This window comes from Panthera tigris, chromosome A2 (genome assembly GCF_018350195.1).
Source record: "Panthera tigris isolate Pti1 chromosome A2, P.tigris_Pti1_mat1.1, whole genome shotgun sequence".
NCBI classification, from domain to species: Eukaryota; Metazoa; Chordata; class Mammalia; order Carnivora; family Felidae; genus Panthera; species Panthera tigris.
Genome location: NC_056661.1, coordinates 50339908 through 50359556, shown reverse-complemented (window position 1 = coordinate 50359556; position 19649 = coordinate 50339908). Strand labels below are relative to the sequence as shown.

General features: G+C 39.1%; 1 protein-coding gene across 9 annotated transcripts in view; it reads left to right on the top strand.

The window, feature by feature from the left end:
* Positions 1-2196: 2196 nt before the first annotated feature.
* RAD18 (RAD18 E3 ubiquitin protein ligase) overlaps positions 2197-19649 on the top strand; it is a 104011-nt gene continuing 86558 nt past the window's right edge. For all 9 annotated transcript variants that reach the window (XR_006214956.1, XR_006214954.1, XR_006214951.1 and 6 more), the window contains exons 1-2: positions 2197-2280; positions 7464-7545. Coding sequence is in view for 3 of the 9 variants with exons in the window: in XM_042979454.1 (XP_042835388.1) it covers positions 2230-2280; positions 7464-7545 (133 nt within the window). In the remaining 6 variants the exon portion in view is untranslated. The remainder of the gene's footprint in view (positions 2281-7463; positions 7546-19649) is intronic.

The following is a 19649-nucleotide window of genomic DNA, read 5'->3' as shown; positions in this document are numbered from 1 at the left end:
CATAAGGTACAGCATCCTGGGAGCCTCAAACTTCTAAACAGAGGCTTTGTCTGCTCAATTACTCTTCCATAAAGTGGATGATCCTTTAAGGTTTGGGGTTAAGAGACCTAGATTCAAGGCTGGACTTTGCCACTGACAAGCTATGTGATCTTGAATGAGTCTCTTTGCTTCTCTGAGACTCATTTGCCGAATCCATAAAATGAGAATAATTCTCATGATGAGGTGTTTTTATGAGAATACTCTGTAGTGGTGAATGTGGACTCAAGCCAGACTGCCCGAGTTCAAATCCTTCCTCTTCCACTTACCAGCAGAATGCCCTAAGTAAGTTACCTTTTTACTTCCTTTTCCTCATTTGGTTGGAGTGAGTCTGAAATAAGTCAAATTGTATAAAAACACCTGAACAGTGCTTTGCACACAGGTGTCTAATGAATGTCAGCCTTTATTGTAATGGGTATTAAAGTCTTTTGTCCAAATGCTGTTAATGTTATTATTGTCCAATGAATAATTGGGCATAGGCTGGGAAAAATCAATTGAATACAGCTCTGGCTTGGGAGCCAGAATTTCTAACGAAGCAAGCCTAAAGAAGTGAAGACTTAACTTCTCCAAGCCTCAGTGCCTTTGTCTGTATGATGGCAATAACAACTTTACCACTACCTACTTCACAGTGTGGCTCAAGTGCCTGGACAACAGTAAGCACTTAAAAAAAGTATTTATTGGGGCACCTGGGTGGCTTAGTCGGTTAAGCATCTGACTTTGGCTCAGGTCATGATGTCATGGTTCATGAGTTTGAGCCCCTCATCAAGCTCTCTACTCTCAGTGCAGAGCCTGCTTCAGATCCTCTGTCCCCCCTCTCTCTGTCCCTCCTCCACTTGTTCTCTCTCTCTCTCTCATTCTCTTTCAAAAATTAATAAACTTAAAAAAAAGTATTTGTTGAATGAGTGAATGAATGCATGGACCTTGTTGGGTAGCAGTGACAAGCAGCAGGGGTCTGACCGGAGCAATGTTAACTGCTGACTTGGGGCCATGAGACCTGATGCAATGAAGGTCCACATAAAGCAGTGGGGGAGTGCTGAGTTAAACTGACAGACTGGGTGGTATGATGGTCATCTTCACATTTGGATAATGGGCATTCTTATACTTGCTTGATGAGAGTATAAATGCATTAGTATAAATCAGCCATTTTGGCAAATCATATAATGCTATCACAGTTTTAAAAGAGCGCACAAATTGACCTAGTAGTTCCATTGGTAGGAAATCATCCCCCAGATGTCTTGCCTCAAGTGTGCCAAGATGTATATAGATAGTATGTTCATTGTAACTCTTTGCAATAGTGAAAACCTGGAAATAACCTAAATGCTCCACAGAATGGGAATAATAAATTGTGGTACACCTATGTTATTGACTTTGTAGCTAGGAATGAAGTAAATATGTTCGTATTAGTATGGAGAGGCCTTAAGATGTGTGGTTAAATAAAGGAACAGAAAAACTCGTTGACAAAGCTATGCATTTAATTTAATAACATTTGTGGGGGAAAAAAAGCCGTATCTATATATCTGCATAGGAAATATAAGAAAGTAAATATCTGAAAGAGTTAGGGTGGTTGTCTCTGCAGAATTTTTATTTTTTTTATTTTTTTTATTTTTAATTTGAGAAAAAGAACTCCCGTTTAAAGTCCAAAGGCCCTATTTGTAGTCTGGGCAATGACACTGTATGATTCACTGTTTTGAGCCGAAGTTTCCTCTTGTGTTAACTAGCAATGGTAATATTCACCTCTCACGGTTATGATGGGGTGACACGAAATACTAGGTATGAAAACACCTGCTCAGAGAGGGGAGCAATCACGGAGGGCGAGGTGAGGGGGAGGAATGAGCCTGGACCTTGAGAGGTTTGGCAAGGTCCGGATTTGACTTGATTCCTGACTGTCTTTCCCTAACATTCCACAGGCATCTATTTATCAAGGGTCTGCTACAAAACCTAACGTGGGCTTTTCAACCATTTACCTGCCCTGAGAGGCAAAGGCGGGGGGGGGGGCGCGCAGTGCGGGGGGGGGGGGGGGGGGGGTCTTTGGCGGCGCTCCGCCCATGTACTACAACTCCCAGCAGGCTCCGCACACGCCTCAGGCGCGTCGCTGGCTGCTGACGTATCGCCATAGCGCGGGGAATTTCGAGTAGCTGTGGAGCGCGGGGAGGACAGTGGGTGACGGACCCCCCAGCCTATCTAGGAGAAGCCATGGACTCCCAAGTCGAGCCTCGGTGGCCTCCAGGCTTGGCAGTCATGAAGGTGAGTGGTCTGGGGAGGTTGGGGGCACCCGGGTGTCCGGGAGGCCAGCCCCGCCTTGAGGAGGAGAAAGGATGTGATGTGAGCCTCGAGCTGGGCCAGGGTACCCGGTTCGGCTCTGCCCCTGAGCGACCTGGTAGATTTGAGCCTCCTGCTGAGAAGTGACGGTGTCAGGCCTCGGTCCCTTATGGGGAACTTATGTTGGTCGCCTTTTGGAACCGGGTATTTTCAGCAAGAACAATGACCTCGAGAAAAATAGTCCAAACAGTGAAAACGACAGTGACAACTAATCCTTTTTGAGGGCCTACTACTTGTCGAGCATTACGTAAACTCTCGCAGTACGTTAGTTGAGAATGTCCCCTAGTGACACCGGACTTGATTTGGTTTGAACCCTCCATCAGATAACACTTATTTAATCACCTAGCGAAACAGGTCGTCTCCTTCCCATTCTTTCATTTCTTCTAATCACCTGGTGCTGGTTTGCTCTAACCCCTCCCTGACCTGTCCTAACTCCTAACAGTTGTGCATCGCTTTTAAACAAGATCAGGGTTCAGGCTCAGCCTTAGCCTTTTGTTTCATTGTATTATTTCACTTAAGTAACTTTTTTTTTTTGCAAGTCATTCCAGTTCCATTTGCTATAGTGGTGAGCCCTGGGTTCCTGCTGTGCTTGATCAAGAGCAAATACACTTTGCTGTGCTAGCTAAGAATCAGTTGCTTGGTTTTTCTTCTTGCTCTGTAATTATGCATTTCTGTTTGTGTGCAAGACCACTTTCTAGTTGTTATCCCTCACTTTTGTAAATTTGGGGATTATGGTGTCTGTCCCACTGACTCATAAGACTTGACTTTGAGGATTAAGTGAGGGGACTTGGAGGATAGGGTCTTATTCTTCTTACTGTCATCAGTGTCATCTACAGAGCCTGGGGACTCGAGATAGCCCCATGGTGAAAAGCTGACATTGTGAAGGGATCTAGGAAAGCTGTGGTTTTGGAGACGTGGTGGCCTTGACACAAAGTTACAGTGGAAAGGAACATAGATTTCAGTTCAGTGGTCCTCAGTTAGATCTGGTGTCTGGCTCTTATTTAACCGTGTCATCTTGAGTCGGCTACTTAACCTCCCTCAGCGTGAATTTCTTCAAAGTGGAGACAAAAATAAATAGTTCATACGGTTGGTTAAATGAGTTGATGTGTGTGGGTAGGGATCCTGTCTGGCTTATTCACTGTGCTTGGCACCGTGCATGTTCAAAGATTATTTGCTGATTGGTTGAAGGTAGTATCTGGAAGGTACTAAGCATTCAATTAATACGTCTTTATTATCATTAGCACTTAACATGTGTGAAGTGTTCCTTTCATCCCTTTTTATTTGTTGTTGTGAAGATTGAATTGGATAAAGGAAATAAAAGCTTATAAAGCTTTTTGATGTGTAGATTTGAGCATATTTTATATATTACCACAACTTCCACAATGTTCTTTAGAAGCAGGTTCCATGTCTTCTCTGGATTTGATGTCTCACCAGAGCACTGAATACAGGGTTCAGCACTCGAGAGTGTTCAACGATGGGGTTGATTGAGCCCATATTAGAATCATAGTGGAGAGCCAGCCCCCTTCCAGTATTTCTTTTCTACTTTTCAATTGGTCTTTTATTTTGTTTTTATTGTTTGTACCTCTTAATACTCTTCATTTTGCCCTTCCCCCATTCACCTCCCTGGTGGCAACCACCAGTTGTCTGTATTTAAGGGGCTGTTTTTTGTTCATTTGTTTTGTTTTTTTAGATTCTACATATAAGTGAAATCATGTGGTGTTTGTTTTCCTCTGTCTGGCATATTTCACTTACATATTACCCTCTGGATCCATCAATGTTGTCACAAATGGCAAGGTCTCATTCTTTTTTATGGCTTCGTAATGTTACATTGTATATATGTACCATATCTTTTCTATGCATTCATCTATCCATGGACACTTGGGCTGCTTCCATACCTTGGCTTTTGTAAAAAATGCTACAATAAACATAGGGGTGCATATGTCTAGTAGTGGAATTACTGGATCATATAGTATTTCTGTTTTTAATTTTGTGAGGAACCTCCATAGTGTTCTTCACATTGGTTGCACCAATTTACATTTCTACCAACAGTGCAGGAGGGTTCCCTTTTCTCCACATCCTCACTAACACTTGTTATTTCTTGTCTTTTTGGTACTAGCCATTCTGACAGGTGTGAGGTGATATGGTGGTTTTGATTTGCATTTCTCTGATGATGAGTGATGTTGGGCATCTCTTCGTGTCGGTTGGCCATCTGTATGTCTTCTCTGGAAAAATGTCTATTCAAGTCCTCGGACCATTTTTTAATTGGATTATTTGGGGGGTTTTTTGGTGTTGGGTTGTATAAGTTCTTTATATGTATTTTAGGTATTAACCTCCCATTGAGTGTATCATTTGCAGACATCTCCCATGCAATGGGTTGCCTTTTTTGTGTTGTTGATGGTTTCTTTTGCTGTGTGAAAGCCTTTTATTTTGGTGTAGTCCCAGTGCTTGGATGTTTACTTTTGTTTCCCTTGCCCGAAGAGACATATCTATAAATATGTTGCTAAGGTGATGTCCAAGAAATTGCTGCCTAGGTTTTCTTTTAGGAGTTTTTTGGTTTCAGGACTCACATTTAAGCCTTTAATCCATTTTGAATTTATTTTTTACATGGTGTAAGAAAGTGCTCCAGTTTCATTCTTTTGCATGTAGCTCTCCAGTTTTCCCAATACCATTTATTGAAAGGACTGTCTTTTCCCCATTGTATTTTCTTGCCTCCTTTGTTGTAGATTAATTGAGGGTATAGGTGTGGGTTTATTGAGGGCTCTCCCTCCTGTTCCATTGATCTATGTGTTTTAATCCCTTTTTAATGTATTTGCCAATTTGTTACATAGTTTCTGCTTGAACTTTTCCAGGGACAAAGAATTAGCTGCTCCTGGAAACTGTGTTTGAAGCTTTCTTCCTTTGAGGTGAAATCTGCCTCTAAATCCCAATAACCTAGGATTCATGGACAGACTTTTGTATTTGAAATTATTTATAAAATTTCTGTTTGTATGTGTTTTCCTGAGAAGAGAGTTCATAGTTTTTATCCCTATTTTAAAAGGGATCTGTGACCAAAAAAACTTAAGAACTTTTTCTCTAGTTATTAAGTCTTTTCACTCACTTTTTCCTTCCTCCTTCCACTTTGCCCTCTTCTCTCTAAGTTGAAGAAGTCCTGGAGCATTCCACTTGACCGCTCTCTGTTTCCTGCACTGCATGTTACGGTCTTGAAGTGGCGTGACCAGAAGTTTTTACGAGAATGTTATAGTTCATCTGATACAGTATCACCGTCCACAAATCTTGCTGGGCATGTGTCAGAACTACTCCTCCAGAAGAGAGAGGATGGTTAGGTAGAAGAAAGCACAAGAGAGTGGATGCTCGGACTCTGGCTTCTAGTCCTGTCTCTGCTCTTAATTGATTTTCAACACAGTCTTCTAGTGGTTGGTGTCATTGGTAGCTTACCATCGAAAATAATAGAAGATTTTGACATTTTAATGTTTATTTCCCTGGATTTTTAACAATAGGAATTTCTAGTTTTGACAGATTATGAATGGAGTATGTGTATAGAGTAGAAAAAATTAAAATTCAGATTAAATAAAAGAACAAATGAAAGTTACTCATCATCCAACCATCCAGAGATAACCACTGTTTAATGTTTTCTCCTGTTTTCCTTCAGTTTTTCTTGTGTATGATGCGTATATGGATTTAAAATTTGGGAACCCTTTGGAGTCCACTTCTTGGGTTTGATTCAACCACTTATAAGCACTGTAGGCTTCATCTTTAAAACTGGGATATAGATAGTATAGACTTCATAAGATTATTACGGAGATTAAACTGTATAGTCTTATTGTGATGTATTGTAGATTTGTTCTCTGAATTTTGTTTTGTTTTTTTAGTTTCCATTAAACATGAACGTTTTCCCATGGCATTAATTATTCTTTAAAAGTGTGTGTTTTTTTAAATGGCTACACAGTATTTCATCATATAGACTGTTAGTGACATTAGTCGTTTTTGTCTGTATTTTTAAAATTTAAGTAATACACACATAGTTAAAAAATATGAAATGAAAAGTAAAAGTCTCCCTTCCAACTTGTCCCTTATCTGTCCAGTATTCTGACCCCCGTTGCCATTATTTATTACTTAATGTGTGTCTTTTCAGAATTTCTTCATATGTATCCAAGGTAAAAATAGAATACATATTTATTCTACCCTCTCTTTTTAACAAAAAGTAGCCTGCCTTACTTCCTCTTTGCACTTACCTTGGCAGTCTTTCCATATTGGTACATGAGAAAGCTCCTTCTTTGTTTTTCTTTTTTCTTTTTCTCTTACATATCTGCTCAGCATGCTGTTGAATGCAGAATAACATTTTATTTTAAATGATTTAGAAGAGTTTGGGTTGTGAGAATAGATCCTTTCCTGTTTGGATTGCATTCCAGGCTGATGCACATCTGTCTGCCTTCCCAGGTTAACTACTGCCTTACTTCTTTTGCCGTCACTGGCTCTACCTCTTTCCAGGGCTTCCTCATTTGGCTCCACTGTGTAGTAACTAACGTGGTATTATGCAGAAAGCATCGGACTGAGTGCCATTAGGGAGACAGGAAGTTTTGTCCTGGCTTGACTTATGCCCAGTATGTGTGTTTGCTTCCTCATTTGTGAAGTAAGGGCTTTAACTAGATGATTTTGAGTGTTTGACTTTAAATATTCTCTAATTTTGTCCTTAACCTGTGTGGTGAATGCTTGTTGGTACCTTTTACCCAACAGTGACTGTAGGCCAGGGAATGGGGTCTGAAGAGGAGGAAGCTTGGAGTAAGAGCTGGAAAACACATGGCAAATGAAACAGGAATGGAGTAGCCCTTTTGTGAAGGGTTGCCGATACGGAGCAGGAATCTGTAGTGTCACTTTATCTGTCTTAAAGCCTTTTTGGTAACCTGACATTTGAATGTGTAAGTCATGTGGGAGAGGTTTTTCTCTATTTGTCAAGATCTCTTGCGGTTTATGTGGAGTTAATTTTGGGTTTGTATATTCACAAAGGAGTATTATTAAATTGGTTTTTTTAGAGGATGGAGAAAGTTCTGTGGCAGATGGTCCAGTCTTGGTGGCTCTCTGACAGGTATATATGTATTTTTGCATTTCAGACACTAGATGATTTGCTGCGGTGTGGAATTTGCTTTGAATATTTCAACATTGCAATGATGATTCCTCAGTGCTCACATAACTGTAAGTACGCACTGTCTCTGTGAACTAGTATAAGTGTGATTTTTATATAAGGTAGTGTTTATTTAACAATCATTTATTTCTTACCGTTAGCTCCTCTAGCTTGAGGTTTTCAGAAGGTATTTTCTGCCATCTTCCTCTTGGATATTTTTTTTTTAAAGCAGAAAATTATTATATTTCAATACACAACTTTTGTACAACCAAAAAGTACAACATCACTGTAAAGTGTCGGTGAGAAAACGTAGTATTTCATTTGCAGTGCCTGGCAAATAGTTAACATCCTTAATCACAAATGATCTCTTAGAAACCAGTAACAAAGACATTAATATGCTTAACAAACATCAATATGCTTAACAAAGACATTTCCAAGGGAAATGAACAAAAAAAACACAGAGGAAGGTGAAATAACTAGTAAGGGTTAAGGACATATAAAGATGATTGAACTGAACAATAACAGAAGAGAAGCAATGTCTTTGTAACATCACATTGTCAAAGATTAAAACGCTGACATCTAATGTTTGTACTGTTTTAGAAAACAGAAGTCTCATAAACGCAGGGGGACAGGATGGATGACAATCTAAACAGTTTTGGGAAATGTCTACTTTTGACTCAAAATACTAATTTTGGATATCCTTATTTCCAGTGAACTGGAACTACTGGGACTATTTCAACAGATTAGTTGGAGAAATTCACAGTAATTTATATATGAGCATGTTGACCACATAAAAATTTATAGCTAATGTGGGGGCCCATAAGACCATTTGCATAATAGTTTTTTTATCAGCGTACCCCAAAAGGATATGCACAAAACTCCATTAACAGATAATGTTGGGAAGTGGTATTAGAAGGGAGAAAGCATTTAGGAAGTAAAAATGCTATCGTTCACAAATTTCTGTGTCCTTTGAAATCTGGGAAAAGATACCTTTTTATGAGTCAATTTTAAATTTACCCTGTGATAAGTGAAAATTATAAATATGTGCACTTCATACTTACGGGAACACTGAGATGAAGCCTTGTAATCATACCATCATGAGCTCGTCTGTGTCATGACATCTCCATCGTTCAAGCTCCCAATATTTATTAAAAAAAATTTTTTTTAATGTTTATTTATTTTTGAGACAGAGAGACAGATTGTGAATGGGGGAGAGGCAGACAGAGAAGGAGACAGAATCTGAAGCAGGCTCCAGGCTCAAACTCATGAACTGTGAGATCGTGACCTGAGCTGAAGTCAGATGCTTAACTGACTGAGCTAGCCAGGCATCCCTCAAGTTCCCAATAGTTAGTCCAATATCAATAATGAGAAGACTCAACGTCTCTGATCACAGTTCTTTCCAATGACACGACACTCTTTAGGTAGCTTTCAAACATGAGTGTTCTCAATCCAGTTTTTCTTTTCTTTTTTTTTTTTTTTTTAAAGGTTTATTTATTATTTATTTTCAGAGGGGGGAGAGGGGGAGAGAGAGAGGGAGAGAGAGAATCCCAAGCAAGTGCCACGCTGTCAGTGCAGAGTCCCATGTGGGCCTCAATCTCACAAACTGTGAGATCATAACCTGGACCAAAATCAAGAGGCAGATGCTTAACTGATGGAGCCACGCAGGCCCCTCTCAGTCCAGTTTTTCTGATCTGCAAGGACTGTCCACTCCAGTACACGAAAGAGGAGTGTCCATGCATCATGAAGACTGTCTTTTGGATTTGAAGATGCTGGCAGAAGCAATAGCATCAGTTTTACATGTAGTCGTCACTCATTGCGCCAAGGCTTATTCCTGGGACCGGAGATGGGAGTGAAGACCGCGTGAAGGAGTAATATTGCCACCAGAGGTCTGGTGGTACCAGTTCTTGCAACTACAAGCAGAGGTGGCAACAGTGTGTTTTCCTGAAGCTCTCATCTCCTGTGGTCTCCAGTTAAGACTTACGAAGTAGGAAAGTCCATCGGACAAGGAATATTCCTGATGTCACCTGGCCTCAGGTTATCTGTAAATCTCTTCCTTTCATCGTGTTCATCTCAAATCCCACCTTCTCCCATGTTTTCTTGGATCCCCTCTTGGATATTTTTATGCCTTTTTTAAGGCTATAGCAATGAAAATTTTGGTCTTTATTTGCCAAGTACTTTTAGATGTTAGATTTCAGAATTTTTTGTTTTGTAACAGGATAACGTACAGGTAGTTCAATCATGTAGTCCTTGACATAAATGTATATAATTCAGAGTTTAAAAATATATTCAAATATATTCAAAGTTTAAAAATCCCAGTGGGAGAATTCCCACTGAAGAGTATTACCCTTAACTTGCTGTGTGATTGTGATTGTAATATATTGAGATTTGTTCGTACTTCTCTTTATGTGTCTACTGTGTTTTTTATACTGTAGCTTAAGGTATTTAATGCATAGTGGTGAGCCTGTCTTTGTTTAGGAGCTGGCCATCCAATTAACGGGTCATCTAGGTTCATGATCTTTCTTGTCCTCTATTTTCTTTCTTTTGTCTTCTATTTTCGATTGATTTGTCTTAGAAGGTTAGAGACAAGGTAGGCTTAAAAAAGATGATTTTGGTGGGTAGTAATAGCATTGGTGAAGAAGTTTCTATAACAAAGAAGTAAGAGGGTGGTGCTGGTAGCAACGTGGGTGTTAGAGATGTTACTAGGCTTGACTCTTGACTCCCCTCCCTTAACCAGGTGGGTTAACTTGCAAATGCTAACGTTTCTTCAAATGTAAAAATTTGATGAGTCATTTCTACTTTAAAAGGTGATTGTGAAGGCGCCCTGGGTTGGCTCCATCGGTTAAGCCTCGGACTCTTGATTTCAGCTCAGGTTCGTGAGATCGAGCTTGCGTTTGTCACTATGCTGACAGCCCGGTGCTTACTTGAGATTCTCTCTCTCCCTCTTTCTGCCCCTCTCTCATTTTTATGGGCACACTCTCTCTCTTTCTCAAAATAAATAAACTTAAAAAAAAAAAGATAATTGTGAAAACTAAATGTGCAGAGCCCAGTGTCTGGCATGGTATATATAGGTCCTCAATAATTGTTAGTTCTTTTCTAGGGTAGATTCACATTAGTTACCAAGATAAGTTTTAGGAATTATTTCTAAGTATGAGTTAAAATAATCTTTAGGTATAATTTACATGTAATAAATTATATCCATTATAAGACGTAAAGGGTACAAGCATAGTTGAGGTTTGACGAAGGTGTATACCATGTAACCAGTATAGTTAAGATATTGTACATTCTATCCCCTGACAGAGTACTCCCCATAATAGTCAATATAGCTTCAGGCAGTAATGTGTGTGTCTGTTTCTGGACTCTTTTCTGTTCCATTGTTCTCTATGTTTATCCTCATGTCAATACCACACTCTCTTAATTACTGTAGCTTTGTAGTAAGTCTTGATGTCAGACATTTTAAGTCCTCTCATTTTGTTTTTATTTGGACCTTTTAGGATCTTTGCATTTTACATGCATTTTCTTTTTCTTTCTTTCTTTCTTTCTTTCTTTCTTTCTTTCTTTCTTTCTTTTTAGTGTTTTTTTAATTTTGAGAGACAGAGTGTGCATGCAAGTGATGAGCATGAATGGGGGAGGGGCAGACAGAGGGAGAGAATCTCAAGCAGGCTTCGCACTGCACAGAGCCTATAGCACAGAGTGCCTACGGGGCTGGATCCCATGAATGGTGAGATCATGACCTGAGCTAAAACCAAGAGTCTGATGCTTAACTTGACTGAGCCTCAGGCACCCCCTACCTTTTTGTTTTTTATTTGTCCATCTCTTTCTTATCCTTCTGCTTTTTAAGAAATAATTGAACATTTTAAGTATTAACTGTTTTCCACAATTGACTTACTAGCTCTGCTTCTTTGTTTTATTATTTTAGTGGTTGTTTAAAATATGCCTCTTTAATTTATGACAATCTCCTTTCAAACAGTGTTATGCCATCTGAATAGGGTAGAAATGTTACAAACATGTACTTACGTTTCCCCCTGTCATCCTATTGTTGTCTTTGTTTTATGTGTACATATATTATAGACAGCACAATACATTGTTATTATATGTGCTTTAGAGAGCCCATTATCTTTTTTTTTCTAAGAAGGCTACATGCCCAGCGTGGAGCCCAGTTCAAGGCTTGAACTCACCACCCTGAGTCAAGACCTGAGCTGAGATCAAGAGTCAGACGTGTAACCTGCTGAACTACCCAGGCACCCCTGACGGTCCATTATCTTTTAAGCAAATTAAAAAATTTCTTTTTTGTCTTTTGTATTTACCCACATATTGATCATTTCTGATACTCTTCTTTCCTTTGTATGTATCAAAAGTTTCCTTCTGGAAAAAGTATCATTTTTTTTCTCTCTGCTACATTTCTTGCAGTATAATTAGTTTGCCAAAGAATTCTGTTTAGCATATGAAACCAGCTGTGGTATTCTTATTTATAGCTTTCCATATATAAAGTGCCTTTTTTCCTTAGCTACTTTTCAGATTTTCTCTTTACCAGTGGTTTTCAGAAATTTGTAATATGCTTTAGTTTGATTTACTTTGTATTTGTCTTGTTTGGGGTTCATGGCTTGAGATTTATATTTTGAAACATTTTAACCCTTGTTTCTTTGAATATTTGTTTGTTTACAGTCCCACTCTCATTCCCCATTGCTGATTCCAATTAAATTTTATTTTTAATTGTTTTTTATTTTACTGCTTGATATTTATCTATAGCCATGATACCCTTTTTTTGTTTTGTTTTTTTCTTTTTTTCTGTTTTGGTCTCCACCTTACACCCACCGTCCCTTTGTGTGCTTAGTTTTGGATAATTTCTTTTGCTATGACTTCAGGTTTATTGATCTTTTATTCTGTAGTATCTCATCAGCTGTTAGTCTTATCCAATGAAATTTTATTTCAGATAGTGTATTGATCATCTCTAGAAATTTCATTTCTAAAATATTTTCTATTTCCTTGTTAGGTTCTTGTGTGTGTTTTAATCTTTGAATATACTGAACGTATTTCTTAAATAGCCAGTGTAACCTCCCTGTCTGCTAATCCATTATCTGTGGCATTTCTAAATCTGTTTCTGTTGGCTGATTTTTTTTCCCCCTCCTAGTTATAAACCACGTTTTCTTGTTTCTTTGCATGACTGGTAATTTTTGATTAGATGCTTGCCATTGTAGTGTTTACATTTTTGAGGGGGTAGATTTTGTTGTATAGCTTAATGGAGTGTGGGGCTGTGTTGTGGCCGGCAAGTAAGTTACTTGTGGATTAGATTGATCCTGTCAAGTTTTGTTTTTAAGCTTAGTGTGGGTCTAGAGTAGCCCTTCCTATAGGGCTGGGTTTTGTTTTTTGGGTGGGGGGGTTGGTGAAAAACATATAATACAAAATTTGCCCTGTTAACAAATTATTACATGTACAATATAGTATTGTCAACTACGTGAACATTGGTGTGCAGGAGATCTTTAGAACTTTTTCATTTTGTGTAACTGAAATTTTGTACCCATTGCACAATAACTCCCCATTTCTCCTTCCTTCAGCCCTGGCAACGACCATTCTCTTTTCTTCTTCTATTAATTTGACCCGATACCTCATATAAGTAGAATCGTGCAGTATTTGTCTGTCAATGATTGGCCGATTTCACTTAGCTTAATATCCTCAAGATTCATCCACGTTGTAGCATGTGGTAGGATTTCCTTTTTTAAGGCCAAATAGTATTCCATTGTATGTATACATCACATTCTCTTTATCCATTCGTTTGATGGACACTTTGGTTGCTCCTTCCTTTTGGCCATTGTGAATGATGCTGCTATGAACATGGTAGTCCAGCTATCTCTTTGAGATCCTTTTTTCATTTCTTTTGCATAAATACACAGAAGTAGGATTTTTGGCTCAGACGGTAGTTCTATTTTTAATTTTTTGAGGAACCTGCATACTGTTTTCCATAGTAGCTGTGTCGGTTTACATTTCTGTCAACAATGCACAAGTGTTCTAATTTCTCTACATTGTTACCAGTACTTATTATTAGCTTTTTTAATAATGGCTATTCTAACAGGTGTGAGGTGATATCTCATGGTTTTGATTCACATTTTCTGGATAATAAGCAATGTTGAGCATCTTTTTCTATACCTGTTGGCCATCTGTATGTCTTTGGAGAAATAGCTATTCAGATCCTTTGCCCTTTTTAAATCTTGTTTTTGGGTTGTTGTTGTTGAGTTATAGGTTTTCCTTATATATTTTGGATATTCTTACCAGGTATATGGCTTCTTGCAAATATTTTCTCCTATTTCATAGGTGTTTTTTTTGTTTCATTTAGTTTTTTACTGTGTTGATTGTTTCCTTTGCAGAAGCTTTCTAGTTTGATGAAATCCCACTTACCTATTTTTGCTTTTTTTGTCTGGGCCTTTGGTATCATATCCAGGAAATCATTCCCAAGACTGGTGATATGAGGCTTTTCTTCTTTGTTTTCTTTTAGTACTTTTATAGTTTCAAGTCTTCATTCTTTTGCATGTAGAAATCTCGTTTTTCTACTGGTGTTTGCGGAAGAGACTGTCCTTCCTCTGTTGTGTACTCTTGGCACCCTTATCAAAGGCCATCTGACTGTATGTGTATGGGCTACCCTCTTTTCTTTCTGGTGCTCTGACCTACAAATTCTAGCTACCTGGATTGCCCTGAATTCTGAGCTTTGTTATTTCAACTAGCAAGACTGGTGGGCTATTTGACGCTCCTCCCTGCACTGTGGTCACAAAATTGCCTCCAGATAAGGTTGGGCTATGATAGAACTTTCTCATTTCTGCTGTTGTCCACAGTCTGAAAATAGTTGTTTCATATTTCCCTCCAGTGTTTTAACTGTTTATGGAAGGGTCATAATTCTGGACCCTGTTACTTTCTCATGGACAGAGATAGGAGTTCCATGTGTAGGTGAAAGACTACTTTTTATGAATTCAGTGAACTCTACTTAGCTGAAAAAACTAGCCTTTACTTCCATTCTTTTCATTTTCATTGTTTGTTTCTTTGTCACTTGTAAGTTGTCATTGATGTCATTCTTTATTTAAGAGGAAGTCAGTAGAGGGCATTTTCAGATTATTTTTTGAGCACTTATTTCCCATATTGTACCTCTCACAATTTGGTAGCCCTTTCCTACTAAACACCACTTGTCACCAGTTCCCACAACACTTAAAGTTTCTCTGGGTCTGTAGTGTTGTTTTAATGACACAAAAGCCCCCAGAGCTTAATACGAACTAGATTTGGCCATCATATTCTGCTATTGTCGTGGGTCAACTAGAATTGGTGACCCAGAATCCTACCTACCCATTGTTTATTGCTGCTCCTTAAACATTTCAGGATTTATCATTTTAAATCACTTTATGCTGTTTTGCTCTGTTTAATGTTGTTGAATATGGTTAATGAACAATACATTACAGTTCTGTTATTAAGGTTGGAGTGGGATGCGTTGGCAGAAAGCAAGTCAGTTAAATTGATCCAAAATCTTGCTATTAAAGAGCACTTTTTTGGGGAGAGGGAATGGACTTACTCCAATCTATAAAACACCATTAAACACCATTAAGTGAGAAATGTTCTCATTAATAAGTTGATATGTTCAGGTGCTAATTTTCTTTGCTCTTACCCAGTTTTTCTGACTTGATAATGGAAGATGCTCAAGATATTTCCTCTTACATGAAGTCATTGGCTTGTAGACACTGTTAGTTACCACTATTTTAAAGATGGATCAGGAATCATTTTTATTTTTCTTTTGTAGATTTTGACTAATAAAATTAATTGAAACTTGTATTAGAATAAAAAGCAATTTAATTTCTATATACTTTTTCAGTGAAATATGACATGTTCCATTTGCTGATCTTTGCTAAATTAAAAGGCAGTATAAGATTGCTTTAGGCAAGTATGTGTTTTTCTTCTCTTACATTCTTTTTTAAAAAAAAAATTTTTTTTTAACGTTTATTTATTTTTGAGAGAGACAGAGACAGAATGCGAGTGGGTTGGGACAGAGAGAGAGGGAGACACAGAATCTGAAACAGGCTCCAGGCTCTGAGCTGTCAGCACAGAGCCCGACGCGGGGCTCAAACTCACAAGCTGCGAGATCATGACCTGAGCTGAAGTCAGACGCTCAACCGACTGAGCCACCCAGGCGCCCGCTTCTCTTACATTCTTATGAGGCACCACTGTGGAACAAGACGGGAGAAAAGTGGTAGCGTATGGATGGATGGGACATACAGTTAGGCAGAGCCACATATATGACAGGCTGGAGTGCTGCTTGTCAGGAGGGATAGTATTCTCTTACCAGCTAGCTGGTCACTTAGCCCTAGAACCAGAGGCAGAGGCCAGCTTTCTCAGCTGTCCAGGACCTCCTATTACTTTCAAACTGGGGACTGGATTTTCTGCTTTTACTGGACACTCAAGAACTATTTTTGAAATGGTTCATTTTCTCATACAATCCTTAAGATCACACACACAAATAATTGGTTTAACTATTAGAAATTTGCTTTTTACTATTGGAATGCTAGGATCTTTTGATATTTGAGAGCTAGCAGTTTGCTGTGTCTTGTTTGAGATTAGAAAGCCTCCTCCCCCAAGGCTGGAGTGTTTCTGTGAAGCTACCCTTCACGTCACTCTTTTATTCTACCCTCCTCCACTCTGTCCACAGAGCTCAGAGTTGGGTTTTGGGAGAAAAACAAACTTCATAGGTGATTTAAATAAAGCCACCGAGGTATACATGGCTCAGAGCTCTTCACCTGCTCTACTTTGATTGGAATATGATGGTTGCCTACTAAAGAATACATTATGCTGGCCTACATTTCAGCACTACATATTTAGTAGTAAACTAGTAGACTGAAATTAAGCCAGTGGCTTCATCTGCTTTGGACCTGTGTCTGGTTCTCCATATATGAAAACTAAACACATAACAAGATTATGAAGAAGAGAAAACAGTAGCCTCTTTATACATACTGTGGTACATGTGATCCTATTAATTAATGCTTATTTGTATTATGTAGGTATATATAATACATATATTTTATAAACAAATTATACATGTTTTAAATAACTAATAATATGTTAAGAGCATGGGTTCTGGTACTTGCCTTTGCCACTTATTAGCTTTGTGATGTTGGGCAAATTGGCTGAGCCCTGTGCTGCATTTTACTTACTATAAAATAGAACTGCTCTTAATACCAGCCTCATGGGTGCTGTAAGGATCAGAAGAGTTAATACATATAACATGCTTAAAACAGGTCACATAGTAAGTGCACAGTGTTAGGTCAAACCATGTGAAATTGCCAATATTTGTTGTTTTTTGACTTACCCCAAAACGGCAACTTTATATACTTAAATGCAATAGCAATATGTACTAATTTTTAAAAAATACTTGTTGAACAATCAGAATCACATATTATGGATGCAGTTTACTGTCTAGGATCCATTGAGTCAATATTGATGAGGGTAGGGCCTGGGAAACTAAATGGAAACCAACAATAATCTCTCCGAGTGACTAAGATGAGCTGGCAAGTTTAGGAATTCTTGATTTACAGTATTGCTCAGGAGATTTTTTTTTATACTGTGAAGAGAATAACATTGATAGTGAAGAGAATGAATCTGCAGAGGAATTTTGCCTCGGAATAAATCAGAACTCATGTCTCACTTCTGTCTGATTTAGGTGATATTTAGATTGGACGTTAGACTGTAGAGTTGATGCTGGAATGAATTAAGACTTTTGAGACTGGTGTATTTTAGGATGAATGTATTTTGTGTAAGAGAAGGGCATAGACTTTCATGGGGCAGGGAGCAGAATGTGTCCCTCCCAGAATTCCTAAGCCCTAACCCCCAGTGGGATTGTATTTGGGAGATAGTCAGGTTTTGCTGCGGCCATGAAGGTGGGCCCCCGGTGATGGTGTTAGTGCCCTTGTAAGCAGAGACATTTAGCTTGCTCTCTTGAGCTCTCTTGAGATTGTCTCAAGTGCAAGTGATTTTTTTCTTCAGCTGTATCTGACCTACTAAGGAGTCCATCAAAGGCATTCTTCATTTTGTTACAATGTTTTTCTTTATATTTTAAAAAATGTTTATTTATTTTTGAGAGGGAGAGACAGAGCACAGTATACTCTCGTGCACTTGAACTGGGAAGGGGCACAGAGAGAGGGAGACAAAAGATCCCAAATGGGTCCTGCACTGACAGCACAGAGGTCGATGCAGGGCTTGAACTCACGAACCATGAGATCATGACCTAAGCTGAAGTCAAATGCTTAACTGACTGAGCCACCCAGGTGCCCCTGTTACAGTTTTTTGTTTTTTGTTTTTTGTTTTTAATCTCTAGCATTTTTTTTTTTGTTTTTTAAAAAATTTTTTTTTTTTTTTTTTAACATTTATTTGTTTTTGAGACAGAGAGAGACAGAGCATGAACAGGGGAGGGGCAGAGAGAGAGGGAGACACAGAATCTGAAACAGGATCCAGGCTCTGAGCTGTCAGCACAGAGCCCGACGCGGGGCTCGAACTCACGGACCGCGAGATCATGACCTAAGCTGAAGTCGGCCGCTTAACTGACTGAGCCACCCAGGCGCCCCTCTAGCATTTCTTTTTGATTCTTTCTTAGAATTTCTATCTCTCTGCTTACATAACCCATCTGTTCTTCCATGTTGTTAGCTTTGTTCAGTTGTTTGGAATTCCTGGTCTGTTAATTCCAGCTTTCGTGCCGTATTTGGCTATCATTGTCATGCTTGCAGTTTCTTCAAACTATGTCTTTTACTTTTTAGTATGCCTTGTAGTTTTTTCCTAATGGCCTATCATGATGTACTAGGTAAATGGAACTGTATTAAATAGACCTTTAGTAATGTGGCAGTGAGATGTTGGGGCAGTGCAGTGTTCTGCAGTTCTACGATCATGTCTTCTTTTAAAAGTGAGCCTGTGCCCTGGACTGTGAATATCACAAGTGCTTCTCAGTTTGCTTTTCCCCTTGGGTGGGACAGTATAACTAGAGGTAGCTGGAGTCGCTTGTTTCCTTTCCTTGAGGTCAACTGGGCTCTGATAATATCCCAGAAGACTTGGATCTGGTAAAGCAGTTTCTTTTGAGGTCAGGCCTTGTTAAGAAGAACAGAGTGCTCTGATGTATTGCAAATGTTTACTTTCTCCCCTCTGCCTGCAGAAGGGCAAGGGGATTTTTCTGATTGTCCCTTTGAATACCAGGTAGAACCCTTGGAGCTGAAATTCATTTAAGTGTGAGGCCCATCCTATGTCTTGGTCCCCCTGGAGTTTTTAAATTAAAAAAAAATTTTTTTTAAATGTTTATTTATTTTTGAGAGAACACAAGCAGGGGAGGGGCAGAGAGAGAGAGGGGGAGGCACAGAATCCGAAACAGGTTCCAGGCTCTGAGCTGTCAGCATAGAGCCCTACATGGGGCTCAAACCATGAACCGTGAGATTGTGACCTGAGCCGAAGTCAGACGCCCAACGAACTGAGCCACCCAGGTGCCCCCCCCCCCCCCCCCCCCCCCCGGAGTTTTAACACTCAGACTCTTCCCTCCTGAGTTTCTAGTGACTTGCCAGTTATATAGTTTGGGTTTTCCTATCCCTGCACTGGTTCTAGCAGAGAGTCTTTCTGTGGTTCTTGTGGAGATTTCTGCTCTGGTGAGTTGTGGTTTTCGGTGTCCAGCCTATCTGTCAACAGTTTGGGAGCAGCAGTTAGTCCTTTAAGCTCACTTCTCTGATGGAGCTTCTAGGAAGGGTTGATTTTTCAGTCTGGTCAGCTTTTTATTTGTTGTTAGATGGAGGTGGAGTGATGACTTCTAAGCTCCTTACCTGTAAACCTGGAAACTGGAATTCTCCCTTTATCTGTCTTTGCTTCCCCAAAGAACTTAACCCATTGCCTGTTTTATCTTCTCTTCTAACACGCTCTTTCGTTTTTCTTCCTGGGTGCTCTTGCTGAGGTTGCCACGAGTTCTTTGTTTCCTGGATATCTATACCTGAACTCATACTGTCTCTTCCTCTTTAAACCGAATCCTTTTTAGTAAGGCCCCTTCACTAAGCTGAATTTGCACTGATAGCAAATTAGCTACCATTAAGGTACCATTCTATTTAGTCACATTTTTTTCCTTTGAAAGATCATTTTACATTGCCTTAGATGTGAAGAATTTAGTTAATGCCAATTTCCTGCTTAAATC